The sequence below is a fragment of the Drosophila montana genome, unplaced genomic scaffold (genome assembly GCF_035044405.1).
Source record: "Drosophila montana isolate Dmon_TW-CO22-7 unplaced genomic scaffold, ASM3504440v1 contig_2716_1, whole genome shotgun sequence".
Lineage (NCBI taxonomy): Eukaryota > Metazoa > Arthropoda > Insecta > Diptera > Drosophilidae > Drosophila > Drosophila montana.
Window position 1 is genome coordinate 713,658 of NW_026997587.1, and position 19,156 is coordinate 732,813.

Sequence of the window (19,156 nt, forward strand, 5' to 3'; positions counted from 1 at the left end):
GAGATGCTCCTTAATTATTTTCAAAGAGTTCAGGGTATATATACATATAACATATATATTATAAAGAGGTGTTGTCGCGACCAAACAACCAGTGCATGGCCACCTGCAGCAGGCGCTGGCGCTGGCGTTGCTGTCTGGCGGCTGATGGTCCAAGCCCAAGCAGACAAGTGCCAAGCATGAACTCTGGCATTGTCGTGATTCACTGCGTCATCGTTTGCGTATCGTTTTTAATTGCGCCATAAAAAACTGAGCTGGCCAGCGGCAGCAGCAGCAGCAGGCACATTGTGTGGCAATGTGTGTGCGTAATTTTAGAAATTGATGTATTTAGGCATCTCTCTTTTTTTTTTAATGATACAGAGCCATGGGCAGCTATTTATAAAATAAAACTCGTAAATGCTTTGCCAGCCAGTCAGCCAGCCGCATGCCAGTGCACAACGTCGACAACCACCGCTCGCTGTTGCCGCCAACAATTTTGGGCCAAATTGCAATTAAACGTTGACAACGCGTTTATGAATGCTGTTACGATTTGGTTTGTTTGTTTTTTCTCTCTCATTTTTTGGCATATCATTAGCGCATCATTCGGCGGATGACGTCGTGCGGCTTGTACAGCTAACCACTTGTTGGTGCTTCGTTGGCAAATGGACGGCAAATGGATGTGTCTACTGCTGTCGGTCTGTGATGCGTAATGCGCCCATATCCAAATTCAGTTCGCTGAGTAGATCGTTTGGTGCAGCACCCTGCATGGTCAGGCCGGCGATCACCTGTTGCGCATCGGGGCAATTGATGCAGGCATTGCGCACGGCCAGAATGCTCCATTCGCGCATCACTGCGAAAGCCAGAAAGTACAGAGATTAACAAGCTAGTTGCTAACAATTCTTGGATTGTAACTTACATGGATTACGCGCATCCATGACCGTGCACTCGAGCAGCGCAGGCAGCAGTTGCGTGTCCAGGCAGTAGCCACGGTTGGCCTCGTTCTCGTACAGCAAATTGGCCGTGCAGCGCACCAGCAGCGTTTTCAGCTCATATGACACCCGCGCCTCATAGTCCGCATCTATGTCGGAGCTGAGCGCCACTTCCTCCAGCTTTGTCATGGGTTTGTCCACGCTGTCATTGGGCTCTTTGCCAGCCGCAATTACACAGCGCAGCAGGCTGCTGACATTAATAAATAGCGAGTGATCGACTGCATAGATTTTGGCATACTTTTCCGTTCCGCTGGCGCTTGCAATGATGCGGAGCAGCGTGTGCACCTCTCGCGGATGCAGCTCGTGACGTAGTTTTATGGTTTCACGTAGAATGCAATCGGATTTTAGGCGAAACTCTTTGGCAAAGAACTGCAGCAACATGGTGCTGAGCTCGCCATTTGGACTGTTCTCGCGCAGATAGTGTGCCACATAGTCCAAGAAGGCAATGCGCTGCTCCACCAACGCCAGACGCTGATAGCACTGCACACAGGTGCGTCCATCCTGCACTATAAAACGCTCCAGCAAAAAGTGAAGATATTCGAAATTGTAATCCGTTTGCGTCTCAATAATTGCCTGCCAAAGGCGCACACATGTTTCAAACACCAACTGATCGCTGACCAGGCGTGTGCAACGTCCCAAATAAATATTATACATAATCATGAGCAGCACATTGTTGGAGCTGCCCAGTGGAGCTGTACACGCCTGTTCGGCAATTTGTGCGCCGTGTGTCTGCCAAGTCGCTGCCTGTGTCTTTTCATTGTTTACCACGCTGTTGGCCAGCACCTGAAGCGTCAGAATGTGTAATGTTCGCTGCTGTGTCCTCATAATTGGATTAAAGACAACGTCTTGCACAAAACGTGCAAATTCCACATTGTTGGCCAATGTTTCCTGACTGACGCTGCTTTGGGTGAGCAGCAGCCGCAAGCTTTTCAATAGCGTCGTAATTTCAGCCTCATCCCCAACTACATTCAGTTTTGATATTTGCTGCAGAATCTCATCGGTTTGGATGTGCTATAAATGTGTTTACACAAGTTAAATAAAAAAAATCTATAAAATAATTTGTTTACCGGCTCCACATGTTCCATTTTTATAATTGGACCAATAGCAACTGTTAAAAAGTCGATGTAACTATCGATATCACGATAGTCTGTCCTTATCGATAGCTTTTAGCGCTTTTGTAAATGCTTTAAGGTTTGGATTATCACAATTATCGAACAGCACAAAACACGTGAAATGAAAGCACAAGCTAGTGTTTTTTTTCTAAATATATTTTTTGTCTGCATTTTTATATTTAAATACTCTGCGTTATAGTATATCGTTCGTTAGCCCAACATTAGAGACAGCAAACCGAAGCCGGTTAACAGCTGTTAAGTTGCAATTTGATTTAATTTAAGCCTTCTTTGCTGCTTTTTTTTAAACTACAACTGTATGTAAAATATATTACTTTTATGTCAAACAAATGTATACTATTTTCAAATTTTACACAAGACATTTGCTGCTTGCTGTTAATAACATTTAAGCGAAATGTTAACTTAACAGACGTACGAGCAAAACAGCAAATCGCAAAAATAAACAAGAAACAACAGAAAAAGCAAAATTTAAAATAATTATTACTTTAAACCAAGCTTTGAGTTGTTAAATACGGATACAGTGGATACTCCAGTTGCCTGATTAAATCAGCATAGAACCAAGCACAATCCGGCTTTGGTGATACAACCACGTTGAACGATAACGTGGACAACCAGTCCAGCGCGTACTGAAGGGAATCTTGGTAGTTTAAATTCGGAAGAAAAAAAACAAATCAACACTACATTTTTATGTCAACCTGCTTTGCTTTTCGGGAAATACAAAGCAAATATTTTATATATATATATTTTATTTAATGCAAAATTCTTGATTCCCGAAATATTATGCTTGTTAATCGTGCGCTATGTCAAAGTTGGCTAACTCAGGTGACGTAAGTAAGGATGCAGAGAGCCGGCCAGGCTACACCCATTGCTTTTATTCATATCCAAAATACAGTTATAGATTTCACGGAAATGTTGCAAGCCGATTTCAAGCTTGTCGGCACAGTCTGTTCACACAGCGGGCGTGGCAGCCGCCAGTACGTCGCTTTCACGCCCACAGATCCCGATGGAGCAACGTCAGATCGCCTGTGGTTGAGCCCGCGGCAGAGGGTAACACGGTGCCAACGAACAACGTAATCAAGGCAATCGCGTTCACAGGCGCAGTAAGTAGCTCGATCGAAATAGATGCTCTTGTTTGGCAAATGCTCTGAATGCAACTTTTGTTTAGTTCAGCATCGGATGCTTTGCTGGCGCCACGATAATTGAATACGAGAACACACGGAGCATGATCCTTTCGAAGGCCAAGCAGGCGCGTTTCGGTTGGTTACAAAATCGCCTGCTTGTAGATCGTGACACTTGGTGGCAAATCAAGAACGATGCGCGGCGCTTTTGGGATTCGTTGACGCCCGGTGATAAAACCTTTGCGCCCATATTGGTGTGTAATCTGCTGGCATTTGGACTGTGGCGTCTGCCCGCAATGCGTAACATGATGATGACGTACTTCACATCAAATCCTGCAGCGCGTAAGTCCAATCCACAAAATTGACATGCTTAGCTGCCTCTAATTTGCAACCTTACACAGGAATCGTTTGCTGGCCGATGTTCCTCTCGACATTCAGTCACTACTCCGTGATGCACATCTTTGCCAACATGTATGTGCTGCACAGTTTTTCTAATGCTGCCGTCTTGTCCATGGGCAAGGAGCAATTTATGGCCGTCTACCTCAGCGCTGGCGTCTTTTCCAGTTTGATGAGCATTCTCTACAAGGCGGGCACGCGACAACCTGGCATGTCGCTGGGCGCGGTGCGTATTGCACTTAAATTGTTATGCTTCAAAGTATGTTTTAATTGTTGTGCTTTATTTGCAGTCGGGCGCTATTATGACCGTATTGGCCTACGTCTGCGCACAGTATCCCGATACACAGTTAAGCATATTGTTCCTGCCTACCGTTACGTTCTCTGCGGGTGCCGCCATCAAAGTTATAATGGGTATAGACTTTGCCGGCTGCGTAATGGGCTGGAAATTTTTCGATCATGCGGCACATTTGGGTGGGGCGCTGTTTGGCATGTAAGTTGCTCGATTTATGCTCGATTGTCGTTGATCTCATGGTTACATTATTCTGTTACAGATTTTGGGCAAACTATGGTGCGCAAGTGTGGGCGAAACGCATTGGCTTGCTAAATTACTATCACGAGCTGCGCAGAACGAAACAGAAATAAATGCAAATGACTTTTGCGGAATTTTTCAGAAATGCCATTTCTTTTCAAAGCGAAACATGCATTGGAGAAACTTCAGAGATCGTTCAGCCTTAGAGGCTCGTGTTATCTTGTTAGGTTCAATAAAAGAGAGAATTATAAATCATCGTATTTCTATACCGCTTTTTTTTGGCAGGAGGCGGCTGCTCGGCCAGGTTGCGCTGTATGCGATAGGCAATCTCTTTTCGGCGCTGTGCCAGCTTCTCCCTCAGCTCCTGGTATGACTCTCTTTCCGGCGCATAGGAGATGTGTAGTACGCCGCCAAAGAACTGCTTTGCATCCAGTTGTTGTTTGGCCCGACGCGCTTGCTCCAACCGATCAAACTGTACCGCAAATACATCTGTAAAGGCCTCCAATTCCACTGTCAACAGAATAAAGTTTAGTTAAGCTTATCCCTTAAATATTATCTCAATCTGACGCACTTGTTTCTGCCATTTCGGTGGTCACACATGTGCAGGAACGCAGTTTGCCGAAGCACTGCAGCTTATTCTTTATTTCCGTGTGAAGATTGACTCTGGGCACGCCAAAGACCAACATATGCCGGGACTCGCTGGCAACAGTGTACACCTGAAAACTAGCAGAGTTTTAACGGGTCCTAAAGGATTCCTAGATGGTTTTTTACCTTCACAGCTTTTAGTTCGCGGCCCTGTCGATATTGCAATCGCGTCGTACAATATTCTAGGCGCTTATGATGCTCTGTTGGCTTTTGCTCCATTATATTAAAATTTTCATTGCTATCTTTATTTCACTTAAAATTAATTCCTCCAGATTGTAAATACATTTTGAATATTGCAGCTGTGTTGCCAGCTGTAGGGTCGCTTTGTTGCTGTGTTGGAAGGGCCAAAAATTAAGCAATTTCCAACACTCTTTGGCATTCACTTGTTGCGTGCACACAGCTGGTGAAATATATAGATGGCGGGAAAAAAAAACTGTACGCCAGAAATGCGCGCCCTGCATATAAGGTAAATGTGCATAGTTAATTGAATCATTTGCCTGTGAACAACCGAGACGTCTAGAACTAAGCACACCTGCAATTGGCTTATTAAATTTTAACGCGCTTTTATTTCAAGAATTAGTGAAAAATAAAACAAATTTGTAACAACATGGCTCAAGCTCAAATTGCCGGCAAAGAAAACATCACAGACAACATGGAAAAATTCTCTCTAAAGGTACGTGACACGTTTCCAATTACGCACAGTATATATGCAAATACATATATATTTATGGCTCCGTTTGCAGTTACTCAAAAAAATGCAAATTCATTTTCAGCTAATTATAGGTTTCATGTAACTTCTTATATATATATATTATTTTTCTTCGATTTTATAGAGCCCTAGCAAGAAAATTCTGACGGAGAACGCCAACAACGTTCGCAAAATGTCCGTAACAACGGAGGACAATGGCACCAGCAAGGGTGCTCAGACGATAATGGAGAAGAACGCGGCAACATTTGATCCGACGGTGGAACCGCTGCTCCGTGAAAATCCGCGTCGTTTTGTTATCTTTCCCATACAATATCATGACATCTGGCAGATGTACAAAAAGGTATGGCGGATGTGTACATAGACACATAACAAGTACATTTGTGTGTATACACATACATATATGCAGGGGTGAAAAGGGCGGGAAAATGTATCATAAAACGCGGCAAAACTGGTCACGTAGCAAACGTAACTGATTGTAAACAATTAGATTAAGGGGGAAACTATAATATGTAGAGATTGCAGCAATTGTGAAACTCGTTTGGATGTTCTCCGACTTATATGCATTTTTCGCCCATTCTTTTACCCAGGCCGAGGCATCATTCTGGACTGTGGAGGAAGTGGATCTGTCTAAGGATATGACTGACTGGGCACGCCTAACAGACAATGAGCGTCATTTCATTTCGCATGTCCTGGCCTTTTTTGCCGCCTCCGATGGCATTGTTAACGAGAATCTGGTCGAGCGCTTTAGCCAGGAGGTGCAGATTACAGAGGCTCGTTGCTTCTATGGCTTTCAGATAGCCATGGAGAATGTCCACTCGGAGATGTACAGCGTCCTGATTGACACCTATATACGCGATCCGCAACAGCGCGATTATCTATTCAATGCAATTGAAACAATGCCGGCAGTTAAGCGCAAGGCCGACTGGGCGCTCTCTTGGATATCCTCCAAGGCAGCTAACTTCGGGGAGCGCATCATCGCCTTTGCCGCTGTTGAGGGCATCTTCTTTAGCGGCAGCTTTGCATCAATCTTTTGGCTGAAGAAGCGTGGCCTTATGCCCGGCCTCACTTTTTCGAACGAACTGATCTCCCGCGACGAGGGACTACATTGCGATTTTGCCGTCTTGATGTTCCAGCATTTGGTGCAGCGTCCCAGCCGCGAGCGCATCACTGAGATCATCGCGGACGCTGTTAAGATTGAGCAGGAGTTTCTCACTGACGCGCTGCCGGTTAATTTGATCGGCATGAATTGCGCACTTATGTCCGAATATATTGAGTTTGTGGCCGATCGTCTGCTGGTTGAACTCGGGGTCGGCAAACTGTACAACACAAAGAATCCGTTCACATTCATGGAAATGATTTCGTTGGACGGCAAAACCAATTTCTTTGAGAAAAAAGTGGCCGAATATCAGCGAATGGGCGTCACATCAAATCGTTTAGATAATGTGTTTACGCTTGATGCGGATTTCTAGAGTCGCCAACGCTATCCTCACAGCTGCTGGTACCGGGTGTTATTTTTAGCGATTGCAATTACATTAATCCTTAACTATTTCTCTAGATTTTAAGCTCATTTTCTGACGCATAGGCAAATTGTCATTCCCTTTACAAAACTTTATAAACTCATTCAATCATTTTGTCTACTGTACTTCAAATAATCATTGTAGATAACATTTTAAATAAATTTATTATACATAATTATAAAAAAAAATGTTTATATAGACTTACATAGGGTAACCTAGGCATGCGTCATAGCAATTTAAATATATACATATTTATATATATATAGTTACATATAAAGCCGGCATGTGTATATATAAAATAATCGAAATGGCGGAAAAGTATCGTTCCGATAACAGGAAGCACATTTCACTGCAAGTGGAAACGCCCCAATTGGTATCGATATACATAGTCACAAACAGCTGACTCTGGCTTGAAAATGCACAACTACATATGCATGTTACTGCATATCTGCTCGTGTAAATGTTATCTAGACAAGCAATTACGATCAGCTATTGTTTGTGAATGTGCCATTGCTAAGACCGGGCACAAAAACAATTGGTGGTAAAATTGACAACCTGTGATATAATTATAGGCACGCATCGTATTGCTGCCAGCATGTGCGCAAAATATACGGCTTGGATCAGGTGGAAGGCAAATTGACTGACACAGGATCTGGCCTCGCATGTTAAAAGCAATCAACAAGCGCCGCCTTGATAAGCTGATGTGCATATAGCATGGGCTATGTTACACGTGATGCGGTGGAGCTGGAGCAGCAGTGCACCCTGCTCGAAGAACCAACTGGCGGCACGCCGGCTTCCGGCTCCGATGATGAATCACAGCCAAAGCACAAAATGCGTGGCAAGCGAAACATCCATAGACGACAGAGTAAGCGCTATTATCTACCCAGATGCTTGAAGAGATTTGGCTGCTCCATGCGCTACCAACTACTCAGATGCTTCAAGAGATTCGGCTATTTTATGCTGGCCAGCTTCTTTATATTAATGCTGTACACTATCGTGCAGTACCTTTGTATTGACGTGCAAAAAAGACATGGTAAGTGTAAAGTGTATGCCATATAAAACCATTTGTTGATTGCGGCCTTTCGCAGTTTCGCTGACGGATTGGGCGTCCAACGCGTCGCTGGACATCAAGGACTACGTACAGGCACAGCAGGAGACGGCACTCATAATGCCGCGTGACTTTTGTCGCAACAAAACGTTTCTAATCATTGCCGTCTGCACGGGTTTGAATAACTTTGTGGAACGCCAGACGATACGGGAAACGTGGGGCAATACAACGGAATTCAATTATGCCGCCTTTGCCAAGCTGCATGGCCACATGAAGGGTCACTATCTGCCGGCATTGGATACACGCCTGCAGCTCTATGCCGATTACCTAAACGGTGAGGGTGACAGCCTAACGGCCAGGGTGCGGATTGTCTTCATTGTGGGACGCAGCAATTATGAATCCCAACTGGGCAACGAGACGCTCGTACGTTTGCACAACGAAGCCGAAATGTACAACGATATCATACAGGAGAATTTCATTGATTCGTACAATAATCTAACATTGAAGTCCGTTATGGCATTGAAGCACATCAGTAAAAGTTGCTCCAAGACGTGCGCGTTCTTTCTCAAATGCGACGATGACACCTTTGTCAATGTGCCGAATCTGTTGCATTTTCTGCTCGGCGGCACAGTTCCCCTCTATAACGATACACTGGACTATCATGACCGCGGCTCGATGGTGGTCATGTCGCCGCAGAATCGACTGAATGCCACCAGCGGGATCATGCGTGGACATCAGTTCTGCAATGTGGTGCCCGTCAGCGATGTGACTAGCAAATGGTATATGCCCTACTATATGTACAAGGCTGAGGCATATCCCAAGTATCTATCCGGTGCCGGTTATCTAATGTCCATTGATGTTGTCGAGCGTTTGTTTGAGGCCTCGCTGAACACAACGCTAATTTATCTCGAGGACATTTTCATAACTGGTCTCTGCGCGAATCGTGCCAATGTCAAGCGGCAGCATCATGCGCTCTTCAGCTTCGCCCACTCGCCGCATTTGTGCGCCTTCAAGGGCAGCATAACACAGCATCAGGTGAAGGAGGAGAGCATGGCGGACGCGTGGCGTTTTGTTTCCAATTACAGCATACAATGCCCGCCACCGGGACGTTACTTAAACCATTTGCGATTGAGGAATCGCAATAATTGCTAAAGCACAAGTGCTGTGAATATGCCTCCAAAATGTTGGCCTCCTTCCATATCTAGAGTTTACACAATTACATTTACAATATGATTTCGTTGCATTGAATACTCCGACAAACACTTTCGGCTAGCTATGTACAACTTTTTTGTTCCTGAGATTATTTGCTAGTTTACAAATGTGAAATTTGATAGTTTAGTTGAAAATTTGAAAAAAGTCAAAAATAATGTATTAAGGCCGCAATTCTTGCACACCTTTTTTGGGTACTATATAAACTATATGCAATATTATTTAACAAACGCACAGACTTGTTCAAATTGCACATAGTTGTCTGTTAAAGCAAACGCACAAAAAGACCGAAAATATGCTCTAGTTGCATCATTTCAACTCCCCAAATACTCCACTTTATATCATTTGCAAATGTTCGCCAAGCGTTAAGTCGATTTTTGTTTATCCGTATTAAATGTGAATTATTTATCAACAATCTCATTGCGCCAAGTATTTATTTTTTTACAACTCAAAAAAATAAACGATATTATTTAATATCAATATAATCTATGCATTACTTTTATAACTAAGTATGATGATGTTTGTTAATGGGCGTGTTTTGAATTTTCATGTTCCATGGTATATATTATTGACTTGGGCTAGTTGCTTTTCGAAAACAAAAACAAAAAGTTCTCAAATTAAATGCTTAATCCTCTTAAATCTAAGCGGTTGCATACGCTTTTTTTTTTGCGCTCTTTATATGAGTAGTTCTCATATGCAAACATATTACTAAAAACTATAATAACAAATTACATTCGAGCCTACAATTTGAAGCAAAGTTAATTGTAGCATTAAAATGTGTGTTAGGCTATTTTGAGTCCAAACTAGCACAGCAGTTATATGGGAGTGTCCATCTTGTCCAATGGCGGATCAGGCTGTTCGCCGCTGGGGCTTGCTGGTGGGGATGCCTTGCTTGGACTGCTCTGTGCTGTAATCTCCGGCGGCTGCTCAGCTTCGGACGCTGCGGCTGACTTGTGGACCGTTGTTGAATCCTCTGCCTGTGGCGTCGCAGGCGAACTGTTCCTTGTGCTCTCTTCGCATGCAGTTGCCTCCGTCGCATCTGCATCCGTCTCGCGGGTGTCGGCAGCTTTTGCGGCCGTATTGTCTTCATTCGTTTCAGCTGCTGGCGTTGCAGCATCAGTCTCGGCACTGGCTGCAACGCCAGCTTCTTCAATAGCTTCCTCATCCAACGCTGTTTGATCAGCTTCTGTATATTTTAATTGCGGCATACTTTCGTCGGCTTCAGCGGCTTCCGCTTCCTCAGTTGCTCTCGTTTCAGTTTCATCTTCAATTTTTTCGTCATCTGCCTCAGCTATTTCTGTTACTTCCATTGCTGCGTCGCTGGATTTGTTATTTTCCATATTTTCTGCATCTTCTGTAACTTCCATGGCTTCCGCTGATTCTGCTATAGTTTCTTTAATTGGCTCTGTTTCAGTTTTTTCTTCATCCGCAGCTGAGATTTCATTCTCTACGGGATTATCCTCATCTTCGTCTTTCTCACTTTCAGCTTGGCTCTTCGTCTTCGTTTCGGTATTTCCTTCGTCTGTTTGAGATTTAGTTTCGTCTGTTGTGTCCATTTTCTCCAGCAACTCATCTTCAACTTGCTGCTCCTGCTCCTTCTCACTGTCATTCTGCATGGTAATATCACTTTCCTCTTCTTTATTGGCGTCATTTGCTGTCTCCGCTTCATCCTGGCTTCCAGCTTGCTGCAGCTGCTCTTCGGCATTTCCCTGTACTTCAGACTCTGTGGATTTCTTAGCTAGCTTCTTGGCATGTTCCATATCCACCCATTTGCGCGCCACCTCAAAGTCTTCCTCGGCACGCCTCAGCTTGACGACCACCTTCATTTTGAGCTTGGCATCATTGCGCTTTGTTTCCTCCATGCGCTGGCGCTCCAGATGCAGCAGCGCTGGATTCGGTTTGTTGGTCATCTTTTTGCGCGGCTGCTTCTTTTGTATGGTGCCGCCAGGTGAGGTGGCTTGATTCGTTTTTATCTCGCCAACACCCTCGGTAATGTCCACTTCCAGCAGACTGGCCAAAATGGAGGAGCTAAAGGCCGCCACATCAATATCCATGTTTGGGTCCAAGTTGGCGGTAACTGGATCAATTTTAATTATATCCGATGCCGGTGCCGTTGATTTTACAGATGTTATTTTCAGGCCCTTCGGTATGCTGACGTTTGAAACCGAAGGCAGCTCCTCCTCGTTATCGGAATCAATGGTAATCGTATCCGTTTTGGGCTCCACGATCTCTATCTCATTGTCCTCATCGTCGCTGGCTTGTTTTTCTGTAAAGAGTAAAGATTCCATTAATAATGTAAGCATTAAACATTTAAAGTTAGTCACAGTTATTAAAAACGTAATATTTATAGTTTCTACATTTGTTTGAAGGCTTTTAATAAGTTTATTTAGGCTTAGAATGTGCGGAAGTTTGGCATAATTTAACTTACTGCTAGTTTGTAATTGTAAAATCTATCAAATTCGTAACTTATATATTAAGAAACCGCATTTCCTCGAGCGGAAAATTGGTGCGCAACTTTTGCAGAGTTCTCTCATGCGGCCTCGGCTGTCGTTCCAGCTCGCGACAGTAGCACTCGTAGGCAAACTTTGCCATTTGCCAGCGCAATTTGCAGGCGCGGGCGTCACGCCGGAAGCGTGGCAAGCGACGGGCCAGCTCCGCCCACAGACGCTCGCGGGCACCCACATCATTGTAGTCGACATGCCGCGGATTCCAGAGCGTGGGATAGGCGCGAATGGCCAGCACCAGTTGCTGCGCAAATTGCTTATCATCGGGCATATCCTTTAGCTTGCCAGCTGAGTCGTTGGAGGCGCCACCGTTTGTTGCCTGCTGCACGCAATCCTGCAGCGGTTCGAATTCATCGCGTAAATCCTGCTCGTCAATTTTATACAGAAAATACAAATTGGCCAAATATTTGGAGTATTTCAGCTCAAGATTGGCAAATGTGCGCTTGTCCTTGATGGTTTTCAGACGGAAGGACTTGTACATTTCGTACATCTGCTGCCAGCGCTCCACAATGTACTCGCAGCGATAGTCTGCAAAAGAAGAGCATCATTTAACATTTGTTTTCCATTATAAAGAAAGTTTCGAATACTTACTGGGCGCTGATTTCCAAAAGTTGAGCCACAGCGATTTGCGCGTTTGCTCATCGATGCTGTTGAACTCGGGATCGGCGGACTTGCGCCACAGCACCGGATGACTCTTGGCAAAGTTAATGATGCGCATATCAATCGGACGCACCTCGATCGGACGCACTGGCAAACGTGGCGTCGCTCTCGTCCCCTGTTGTCGCACATCGGCAAAGTCCTGTTGCTCCTTATGAATGGTATTCTCAATGGCATCCAGTTGCTTGCGCTCAAAGCCATCGCCGTCGCCTTCACCGCAGTCCACGGGCTGCCATTCACTGCGCGGCAAATCGCGGTTGGCCAAATAATTGGTGGCCTTGTCAAAGTAGCCCTTGAAGCGTTTGCCCTGCTTCAGCAGTCGCTCGATGCGCACATAACGCTTGCGCACATTCTTCCAGCGCAGCTTGATGTCGTCGCCGCGCGGAAAGTGGCTGGCAATGACGCGCCACTGTTTGCGTGTCACCTCCATTTTGCCATAGTCCGGATGGCGTGTACACCAGATGGACGGATATTCGCGCAGCAGGCGCGTCAGCTTGCGATCGTAGGCGTGCGCCTGCTCATTGCGATTCATGCTCTCCTCGGTGCCGAGTGCATCGTACTCATCATCCAAATCGTCAACATCATCGCCATCATCGGCATCATCGTCCCGATCATCATCATACTCATACGGCTCGTCGTTCTCATTGTCCGCCGGCTCATTTGGCTCCTGCTCATCGTCCTCGTCTTTGGGATCGCCTTCGGCGCGCACGCCCAGCGGCATTAGCGGTGGCAGCGGTTCAATGCTTTCGCCATCCTTCAGATTGGCCTGCAAACTCTTGCGATACTCGTAGACCTGATTGTGAAAGCTATTGCACCCCGTATTGAACAGATCCACATCGTCCAGCTGGCCGTAGCACACATAATCGACGGCTGCAATAAAACCAAAAGTGAGAGAAAGAAAGAAAGTTTAGCGAAAAACTGCTGCTGAATTCGATTCCATTGCCTTTTTTGGATATTTTTCACAAACACATGGACCAAGAGCTAAATCAAATCAAATTGCCAAACGCAAGGCTGAATTCAAGTGGAGCCAAGGAAATGGAACTCGCAGAGTTTTTCATAAACACAACAAAAGATACTTACATGCTGGCTGACCATAGCACAACTCATATGGTATTGTTTTTTTTTTTACTTAAATGTTGAGCAACACCCGTCCATGTGTTAAAATATTCACAAAAGACAATGTACACTAACTTAAATGTGGCCTCAACTTGCACAGGCAACCGCAGCCTGTGAAGCGTCAGCAGCAACTATAAATACTCGTAATATCCTATACTGAAGCTTAGGCTATCAAGTTTTATCTTACTTCAGAATAAGCTTAATAAGAGTCTAGTTATTTCTGAAACATGCAAATTGCGTACTCTTATATAAAATACCTATTCAATTGAAACAAGTACGGCTATCTTCTGCTGGCCGAAGATTAAATAGCTCCAAGAAGCTGTAGACATATGCCTTACACACTTTCAGATACATGAGCTGATTTGTGAAGCTCTTATTTGCTGACTTTGGTAAAGATATCTTGAGAAAACTAATTTTTCAACCGATTCTTACCATAGAACTATGTCATATAGTAGACTAATGTAGATAGGATTTGTCAAATTCGGCCAATAGATCTTTAAGGCCAAATAAGAACTTAGCTTTATAACGCTTTGATTTGGCCCGCCAAATATCTTTTGTTATTTCCGATCTTAACACTTCTTAAATATAAATTAAATATTATAATTGAATTGTAAAAAACTTACCGGCAGCCAGTTGACCGTTCTCCAAGCTGTTTGCATCGTTCTTGAAGCCCATTTCGCGCATATCGACCAGGCACTTGTCCTGCAGCTGTTTAAAGCGTCCAATCGCATAGGTCATCAGATAGGATAGATGTATGTAGAGCTCCTTGAGATCCATGTAGCTGCGCGCCTGATTGTACGCATTCGAATGGGTCAACGTTTGCACTTTGCCCGTCAGATGCGTGCATATTTCCATCGCATTGAAGATCTGCTCCTGCAGCTGGGAGCGCGCCATGCCAATGGGACTGTTGGGGAACACATGGCGCACCAGTGTCGGAGCTTTGTGGACTGCTGCGGGCGTCATCATAATGGTTGTGCCGCCATTGCTGTTGACAGGCGTCGATGCCGCCGCCGCTGCCGCGATATTCACCGAATGCATCTGGCCGCCGTTGTTGACGCGCACCACTTGCGGTGCGCGCTGCTGCTGATTGGTTTGTGGATTATAGATGCCCATATTGGAGCCAAAACTGGGGTGGACCATGCGCGGCGATGGCCCTCCCGGTGTCTGTTGGCGTATGATGACCTGCGGATTCATTGAAATGGGGGTGCGCGTCAACGTTGTCGAGGGCTGGCCGCCGGGCGGCAACTGGCGCTTGACCTATGGTGGATTTAAAGGAGTCTATTAATGCTTTATGTTGGAGACGGACGGATATTCCATACCTGTATGAGCCGACCATTGGGCAGACGATAGGAGTCCTGCTGAGCTGCGCTATTGAGATCGACACGAAAACCATTTATGGTATGGAAGACGGGACCCGCAGTGCGTACGGCATTTGGCACCACGGTGCGTCGCACCACAGAAGCTGGACCGGGGGTGGCCTGGCGGTAGCGCATGCCCGAGCTGCTCAACACCAATGGCGGGGGCAAGCTGCTCCGTGGACCAGCTGTGGCGCTGCCATTAGTACTCGGACTGGGTCCACTGTAATTCTGCTGCACAGTCACAATGCGCGGCGTGGTGGGGGTGATGCTGGTCGCTGGACTTATAGTGGGCCGCGGACCCGGCTTTTGTGCTACTGAAATTTGACAATCCGGTTCCAGCATGCTGAGCAAATCGGGCGTGCAGACCACCTCATCGTTGGAGGACTTGGGACGCTTCGCGGGCGGACACTGTGGCTTGGGGGACTTCTTGGCTGAGTGCACAGAGCTGGCATGACTGCGCTTGGAAGCATTTGATTCTAGGCTCTCCATGGAGTCGGACAGACTGTTGGCCTTGGCCTTGGCCAGGCGACAGCATGTGCTGTAGTCCTTGTGCATATGCCTGCGCATTTCCGATTCGGATAGCTGCATCGATTGCAGGCCGCTAGAAGAGTGGGAAATAATGGTAAGGCTTTTGTTGGGTTTTTCTTAGTGCACGGCACTTACTTCTTCTGCGTCTGGATGTAGTTGACAAGCGCCCAGTGCTGGGCGCGCAGCGGCCACAGTATTTTCGACGTGCACTTGAAGCAATTCCAGTTCTCGTTCTGCTCAATGTCCACGATAACGCCGCGCGATAGGTTCTTAATGATGCACGACTTGCAGAACACAAAGGGGCAGGTTGAGCAGCAATATACCTCGCCGCCCTGACCACACCAACGACAATACAGCTCGGAGCCATCTTCCCCCTTGGAGAACTCGCCGCTGTTGTAGAAGTCATGGCATTTGATGCAGTGCGTCACCCGCAATATCGGATGCATCTTAATGTTGCTATCCGCGCTGGCCGCGGTCCCAATATGCATGCGGCAAACGGTGCAGTGGACTTTACGCTGATTGACCACATCGACGGTGGGATACATTTTGAGATAGAAGCGACGCTCCTCCTCCGAAATGCTGGCGTCCATTTCATAGTTGCTACCTAGACAATACACACACACGTACATTAGACAAGCATGTAAAGAAGAGGCGCTTGCTCCGCTTACCCGCAAAATCAAAATCGAAGGCTTTGAGTGAAGGCGACGGCGTCGTTGGCGTTGCGACCGTCAGCACAGTCTCGGCGCTGGGCGTGCTGCTCATTTTGCCGGCTACGATAGTCAAGACTATCCACACGTGGATTTGCAATCAAGAAATATCTTCTTTCTTCACTCTCCTACACACACACACACGCACACATGCACAGACTACCACACTAGACTACTGCAAAATGCTGGCTAACCAGCAGCGGCAGCAACAACGCGTCGCGGTATTTTTTGCAATAATAAATAACACTAATACCAACGCATGCCCTACATATATGTGTACATAAAATGGCGGCAACGCGGTAAATGATCTCTGCGCCGTTTTGCAATTTAATTCAAATGAGAGTTTTTGATATTTTATATTAGCTCCATTTGCTTGGCCGACAATATAAAAATGATTTTTCACGCGACTGCCGTTGTACTATCTCGTTTCCAATATGGCAGCCACTTCGTGTGAGCCGAATGCACTAGCCAAACACGAAGTATACACAACAAGTTTTACCTAGAGTCTGGGCCGATAATGGAATAAAATGTTATACATACACATTTCATGGATGGATATAGTTAAATGGTCGTACGAATTTGATAATATATCATATATACTTTATACTTACTTTAACTCAGAATCGGCTGTAAAGTAACACTCTTAACTACCGATCGCATACAATAATACTATTTTTCTGATTGATCATCATCAAGACAGGCGTTAATTGAATTTAAATGGTTTTAACATTATAAATTATATTAAAATTAGATTTAAGTTGCAAAGATTCTAAAAAAGTTGATTAAAATAGCGCGCAGTTATACGGTTGGCAACTCTATCAACAACGTGTCGTCTTCTTCGCACTTATACAACATTCCTTAAGACACGAGCATAACGGAAAGGTAAATTATCAAAAATAACGATGAATATGTTTTATATATTCTATGATGTAATTTTGTAGAAAAACAGCTACAAACGCATATTCATTTGAATATATTTTTAAAATTTGAATAAAACAATCGTCTATAAAGCACGTTTTACAGCACTGGTGCACAAATGCAACACTGAGTTTCAAATTGCCGGCACTGTTCCAGCTTATTGCAGGCAGAAGTCGTCAGTCAAACATCGCACATTTCTGGAATATTGTGGAGAAGAACTAATTGGATTTACACAAAAAGATCAAAACACTAAATGTGTTTTAATTATGTAAGTGGCATAACTACATAGAGATATTAAGCAACGGATATTCGTCGGTTTACAAATGTATTACGCATGTTTGAATTCAATTGCACGGCGTACTTCAGAAAATTGTATTTCCACTGAATGCGTCTCAAGCCGCGTTCTTCATTACATTTTTAAATTGCGGCGCTGCCAAATCAAAAATGAATATACATCTCATATTTATTATTGTCATTTATATATTCCTTTTCACTACAATTTATTTCTAACGGTATTTCCATACCGTTATGTGAGATTTTTAAGCATGAGATGTAGTAAAACGCAGATGTGGATGCCTCCACTTAAAATACATCGATTTATTTGTGTACGATAATTGATAGAGATTTGGTTCGATTTGTGTGTCATTGTTTTGTTTTACTCTCTTTTTTCCTTTTCCTTTGTTTCCTGTGCCTGTGAAATATGTTTCAAATTGATTTGTAATCTGTCTTTAAACATTATCTACAGTCATTAACAAAATGGAGCCAACAACCTCCAGATCTGCAGTCGAGTCGCTAAACTCCGACTTCTTTTACGGCTGGGATTTACTATACAAAACTGTTGATGGCATAATTGATAAAAAGGCAGATGTTCTGATGGTGCTCGCTCACTTTTTGCTGACAAAGCACTACAAATTCCGCTGCGTTGGCATTGGAGATGACGTGAGTATGTACTGCATATAGCTTGTGCATTAATTCAATACGCTCTCTTGCTCGCAGAAAACTTTGCCCGAAGACGAATCGGGCAGCGAATTGCTGCCGGATCATTGGAATGGCGATAGTAGCAAGTACTCGCTGCGATATGTGCACAATAAAGTGCTCTATTTGCTGCTCGGCCATATTACGGAAGATGCTCTGATTGTCAATCTGTTGGATATTAATACCAAGAATGTCTCCAACATTTGCATCACGCCCGAATCCCTGGTTGCCGAAGTAAAGGGTGGCATTAACAAAACCATGCCAACTGCAACGGATATTGTTGAACGCTTTCGCAAGGAACTCTGTGATCCAGTAAGTGGCAAGCCGCCCCCCAACAAATCAAAGTACATATCCATTTAAATTTATATATGTTTTTATAGGTGTTTACCGGAAACTCACGCGAGGCAACTACACAGACACAGACACCGGCACAGGAAAACCAGCAGACACCGGCGAGCATAGTTGATCCCTTGCGCATTGGTGAGCCTAGACGTCCGGGGTAAGCTACAAAAGGAGCGTTTTCTTATTACGTATCTACTATTTTTTTGCCACTAACATTATGAAATTGTAGTTCGTACATGCCGCACGGCTTTGAGCCGCGGCCATTTGGTTTCCCAGACATTGGTCGTGGGGATTTGGATCCGCTGGGTCGGGGCTCGGGTAATCTATTTGCGTTTCCCGCCAATCCGGGCTTGGCGCGCTTTGATCCGTTTAATCCATTAAATCCGCGTAATCCGGGTACCATGGGTCCTAGCCCAGATCATATGCATCCGCCAAACTGGAATCCCGATTACTATATGTGAAATCCGCACAGAGCCGACATATGGATATGGTCTGCTTATTAAATCAATAGTTTAAAAATGCATTACAAAGTTTTCTTTCAATTTGAGTCTGAAGACCAAAATACAATTAAAAATTGGACAAAAGAAACACACTTCTATATGGTTTTGATTTTAACTAACATATCATTTTTATTGTTGCTCATATACAATACACAGAATACATATTACGATAAGAACAGACAAATCAGCCTAAACATTTATTTGAAAAATGTATTTTGATTTTAACGTAATAGAATGTATGTGACAATACAAAACATAAACTAGTCTTGTGCATTTTGTTCGCTG

General features: G+C 44.6%; 8 protein-coding genes across 10 annotated transcripts; 4 read left to right on the plus strand and 4 right to left on the minus strand.

Moving 5' to 3' along the window:
* Nucleotides 1-303: 303 nt before the first annotated feature.
* LOC135429863 (ataxin-10) lies at nt 304-2,185 on the minus strand. Its single transcript, XM_064684340.1, has 3 exons — nt 2,033-2,185; nt 893-1,976; nt 304-826 (listed from the first exon to the last, which is right to left on the minus strand). Exons 1-3 carry the CDS (start codon nt 2,048-2,050, stop codon nt 660-662), a joined length of 1,269 nt encoding a protein of 422 aa, XP_064540410.1. The 5' UTR covers nt 2,051-2,185; the 3' UTR covers nt 304-659.
* Nucleotides 2,186-2,535: 350 nt separating this feature from the next.
* On the plus strand, nt 2,536-4,398 carry rho-7 (rhomboid family intramembrane serine protease rho-7). Of its 3 annotated transcripts, none has more exons than XM_064684343.1 (6): nt 2,536-2,922; nt 2,988-3,195; nt 3,261-3,555; nt 3,615-3,835; nt 3,900-4,099; nt 4,161-4,398. In XM_064684343.1, the coding sequence occupies exons 1-6, from the start codon at nt 2,876-2,878 to the stop codon at nt 4,249-4,251; spliced, it is 1,062 nt and encodes a 353-aa protein (XP_064540413.1). In that variant the 5' UTR covers nt 2,536-2,875; the 3' UTR covers nt 4,252-4,398. The 3 variants fall into 3 exon arrangements, with proteins under 3 accessions (XP_064540413.1, XP_064540415.1, XP_064540414.1); XM_064684345.1 differs by having other exon boundaries at nt 2,540-2,926; nt 3,266-3,555; XM_064684344.1 differs by having other exon boundaries at nt 2,543-2,926.
* On the minus strand, nt 4,173-5,086 carry LOC135429866 (RNA-binding protein 48). The gene is made up of 3 exons (XM_064684346.1): nt 4,910-5,086; nt 4,710-4,854; nt 4,173-4,648 (listed from the first exon to the last, which is right to left on the minus strand). The coding sequence occupies exons 1-3, from the start codon at nt 5,000-5,002 to the stop codon at nt 4,368-4,370; spliced, it is 519 nt and encodes a 172-aa protein (XP_064540416.1). The 5' UTR covers nt 5,003-5,086; the 3' UTR covers nt 4,173-4,367.
* Nucleotides 5,087-5,255: 169 nt separating this feature from the next.
* RnrS (ribonucleoside-diphosphate reductase subunit M2) lies at nt 5,256-7,134 on the plus strand. Its single transcript, XM_064684341.1, has 3 exons — nt 5,256-5,456; nt 5,617-5,832; nt 6,080-7,134. Exons 1-3 carry the CDS (start codon nt 5,391-5,393, stop codon nt 6,959-6,961), a joined length of 1,164 nt encoding a protein of 387 aa, XP_064540411.1. The 5' UTR covers nt 5,256-5,390; the 3' UTR covers nt 6,962-7,134.
* Nucleotides 7,135-7,431: 297 nt separating this feature from the next.
* GalT1 (beta1,3-galactosyltransferase 1) lies at nt 7,432-9,681 on the plus strand. Its single transcript, XM_064684339.1, has 2 exons — nt 7,432-8,042; nt 8,098-9,681. The coding sequence occupies exons 1-2, from the start codon at nt 7,724-7,726 to the stop codon at nt 9,207-9,209; spliced, it is 1,431 nt and encodes a 476-aa protein (XP_064540409.1). The 5' UTR covers nt 7,432-7,723; the 3' UTR covers nt 9,210-9,681.
* Nucleotides 9,682-10,081: 400 nt separating this feature from the next.
* Nucleotides 10,082-11,554, minus strand: LOC135429809 (retinitis pigmentosa 1-like 1 protein). The gene has a single exon (XM_064684281.1). The coding sequence runs from the start codon at nt 11,552-11,554 to the stop codon at nt 10,082-10,084; it is 1,473 nt and encodes a 490-aa protein (XP_064540351.1).
* Nucleotides 11,555-11,624: 70 nt separating this feature from the next.
* On the minus strand, nt 11,625-16,590 carry ADD1 (ADD domain-containing protein 1). The gene is made up of 6 exons (XM_064684338.1): nt 16,098-16,590; nt 15,565-16,033; nt 14,863-15,502; nt 14,167-14,800; nt 12,362-13,297; nt 11,625-12,298 (listed from the first exon to the last, which is right to left on the minus strand). The coding sequence occupies exons 1-6, from the start codon at nt 16,189-16,191 to the stop codon at nt 11,733-11,735; spliced, it is 3,339 nt and encodes a 1,112-aa protein (XP_064540408.1). The 5' UTR covers nt 16,192-16,590; the 3' UTR covers nt 11,625-11,732.
* A 597-nt stretch (nt 16,591-17,187) lies between these two features.
* On the plus strand, nt 17,188-18,963 carry PI31 (Proteasome inhibitor 31 kDa). The gene is made up of 5 exons (XM_064684317.1): nt 17,188-17,322; nt 17,800-17,993; nt 18,051-18,341; nt 18,410-18,528; nt 18,601-18,963. The coding sequence occupies exons 2-5, from the start codon at nt 17,811-17,813 to the stop codon at nt 18,830-18,832; spliced, it is 825 nt and encodes a 274-aa protein (XP_064540387.1). The 5' UTR covers nt 17,188-17,322; nt 17,800-17,810; the 3' UTR covers nt 18,833-18,963.
* Nucleotides 18,964-19,156: the final 193 nt, after the last annotated feature.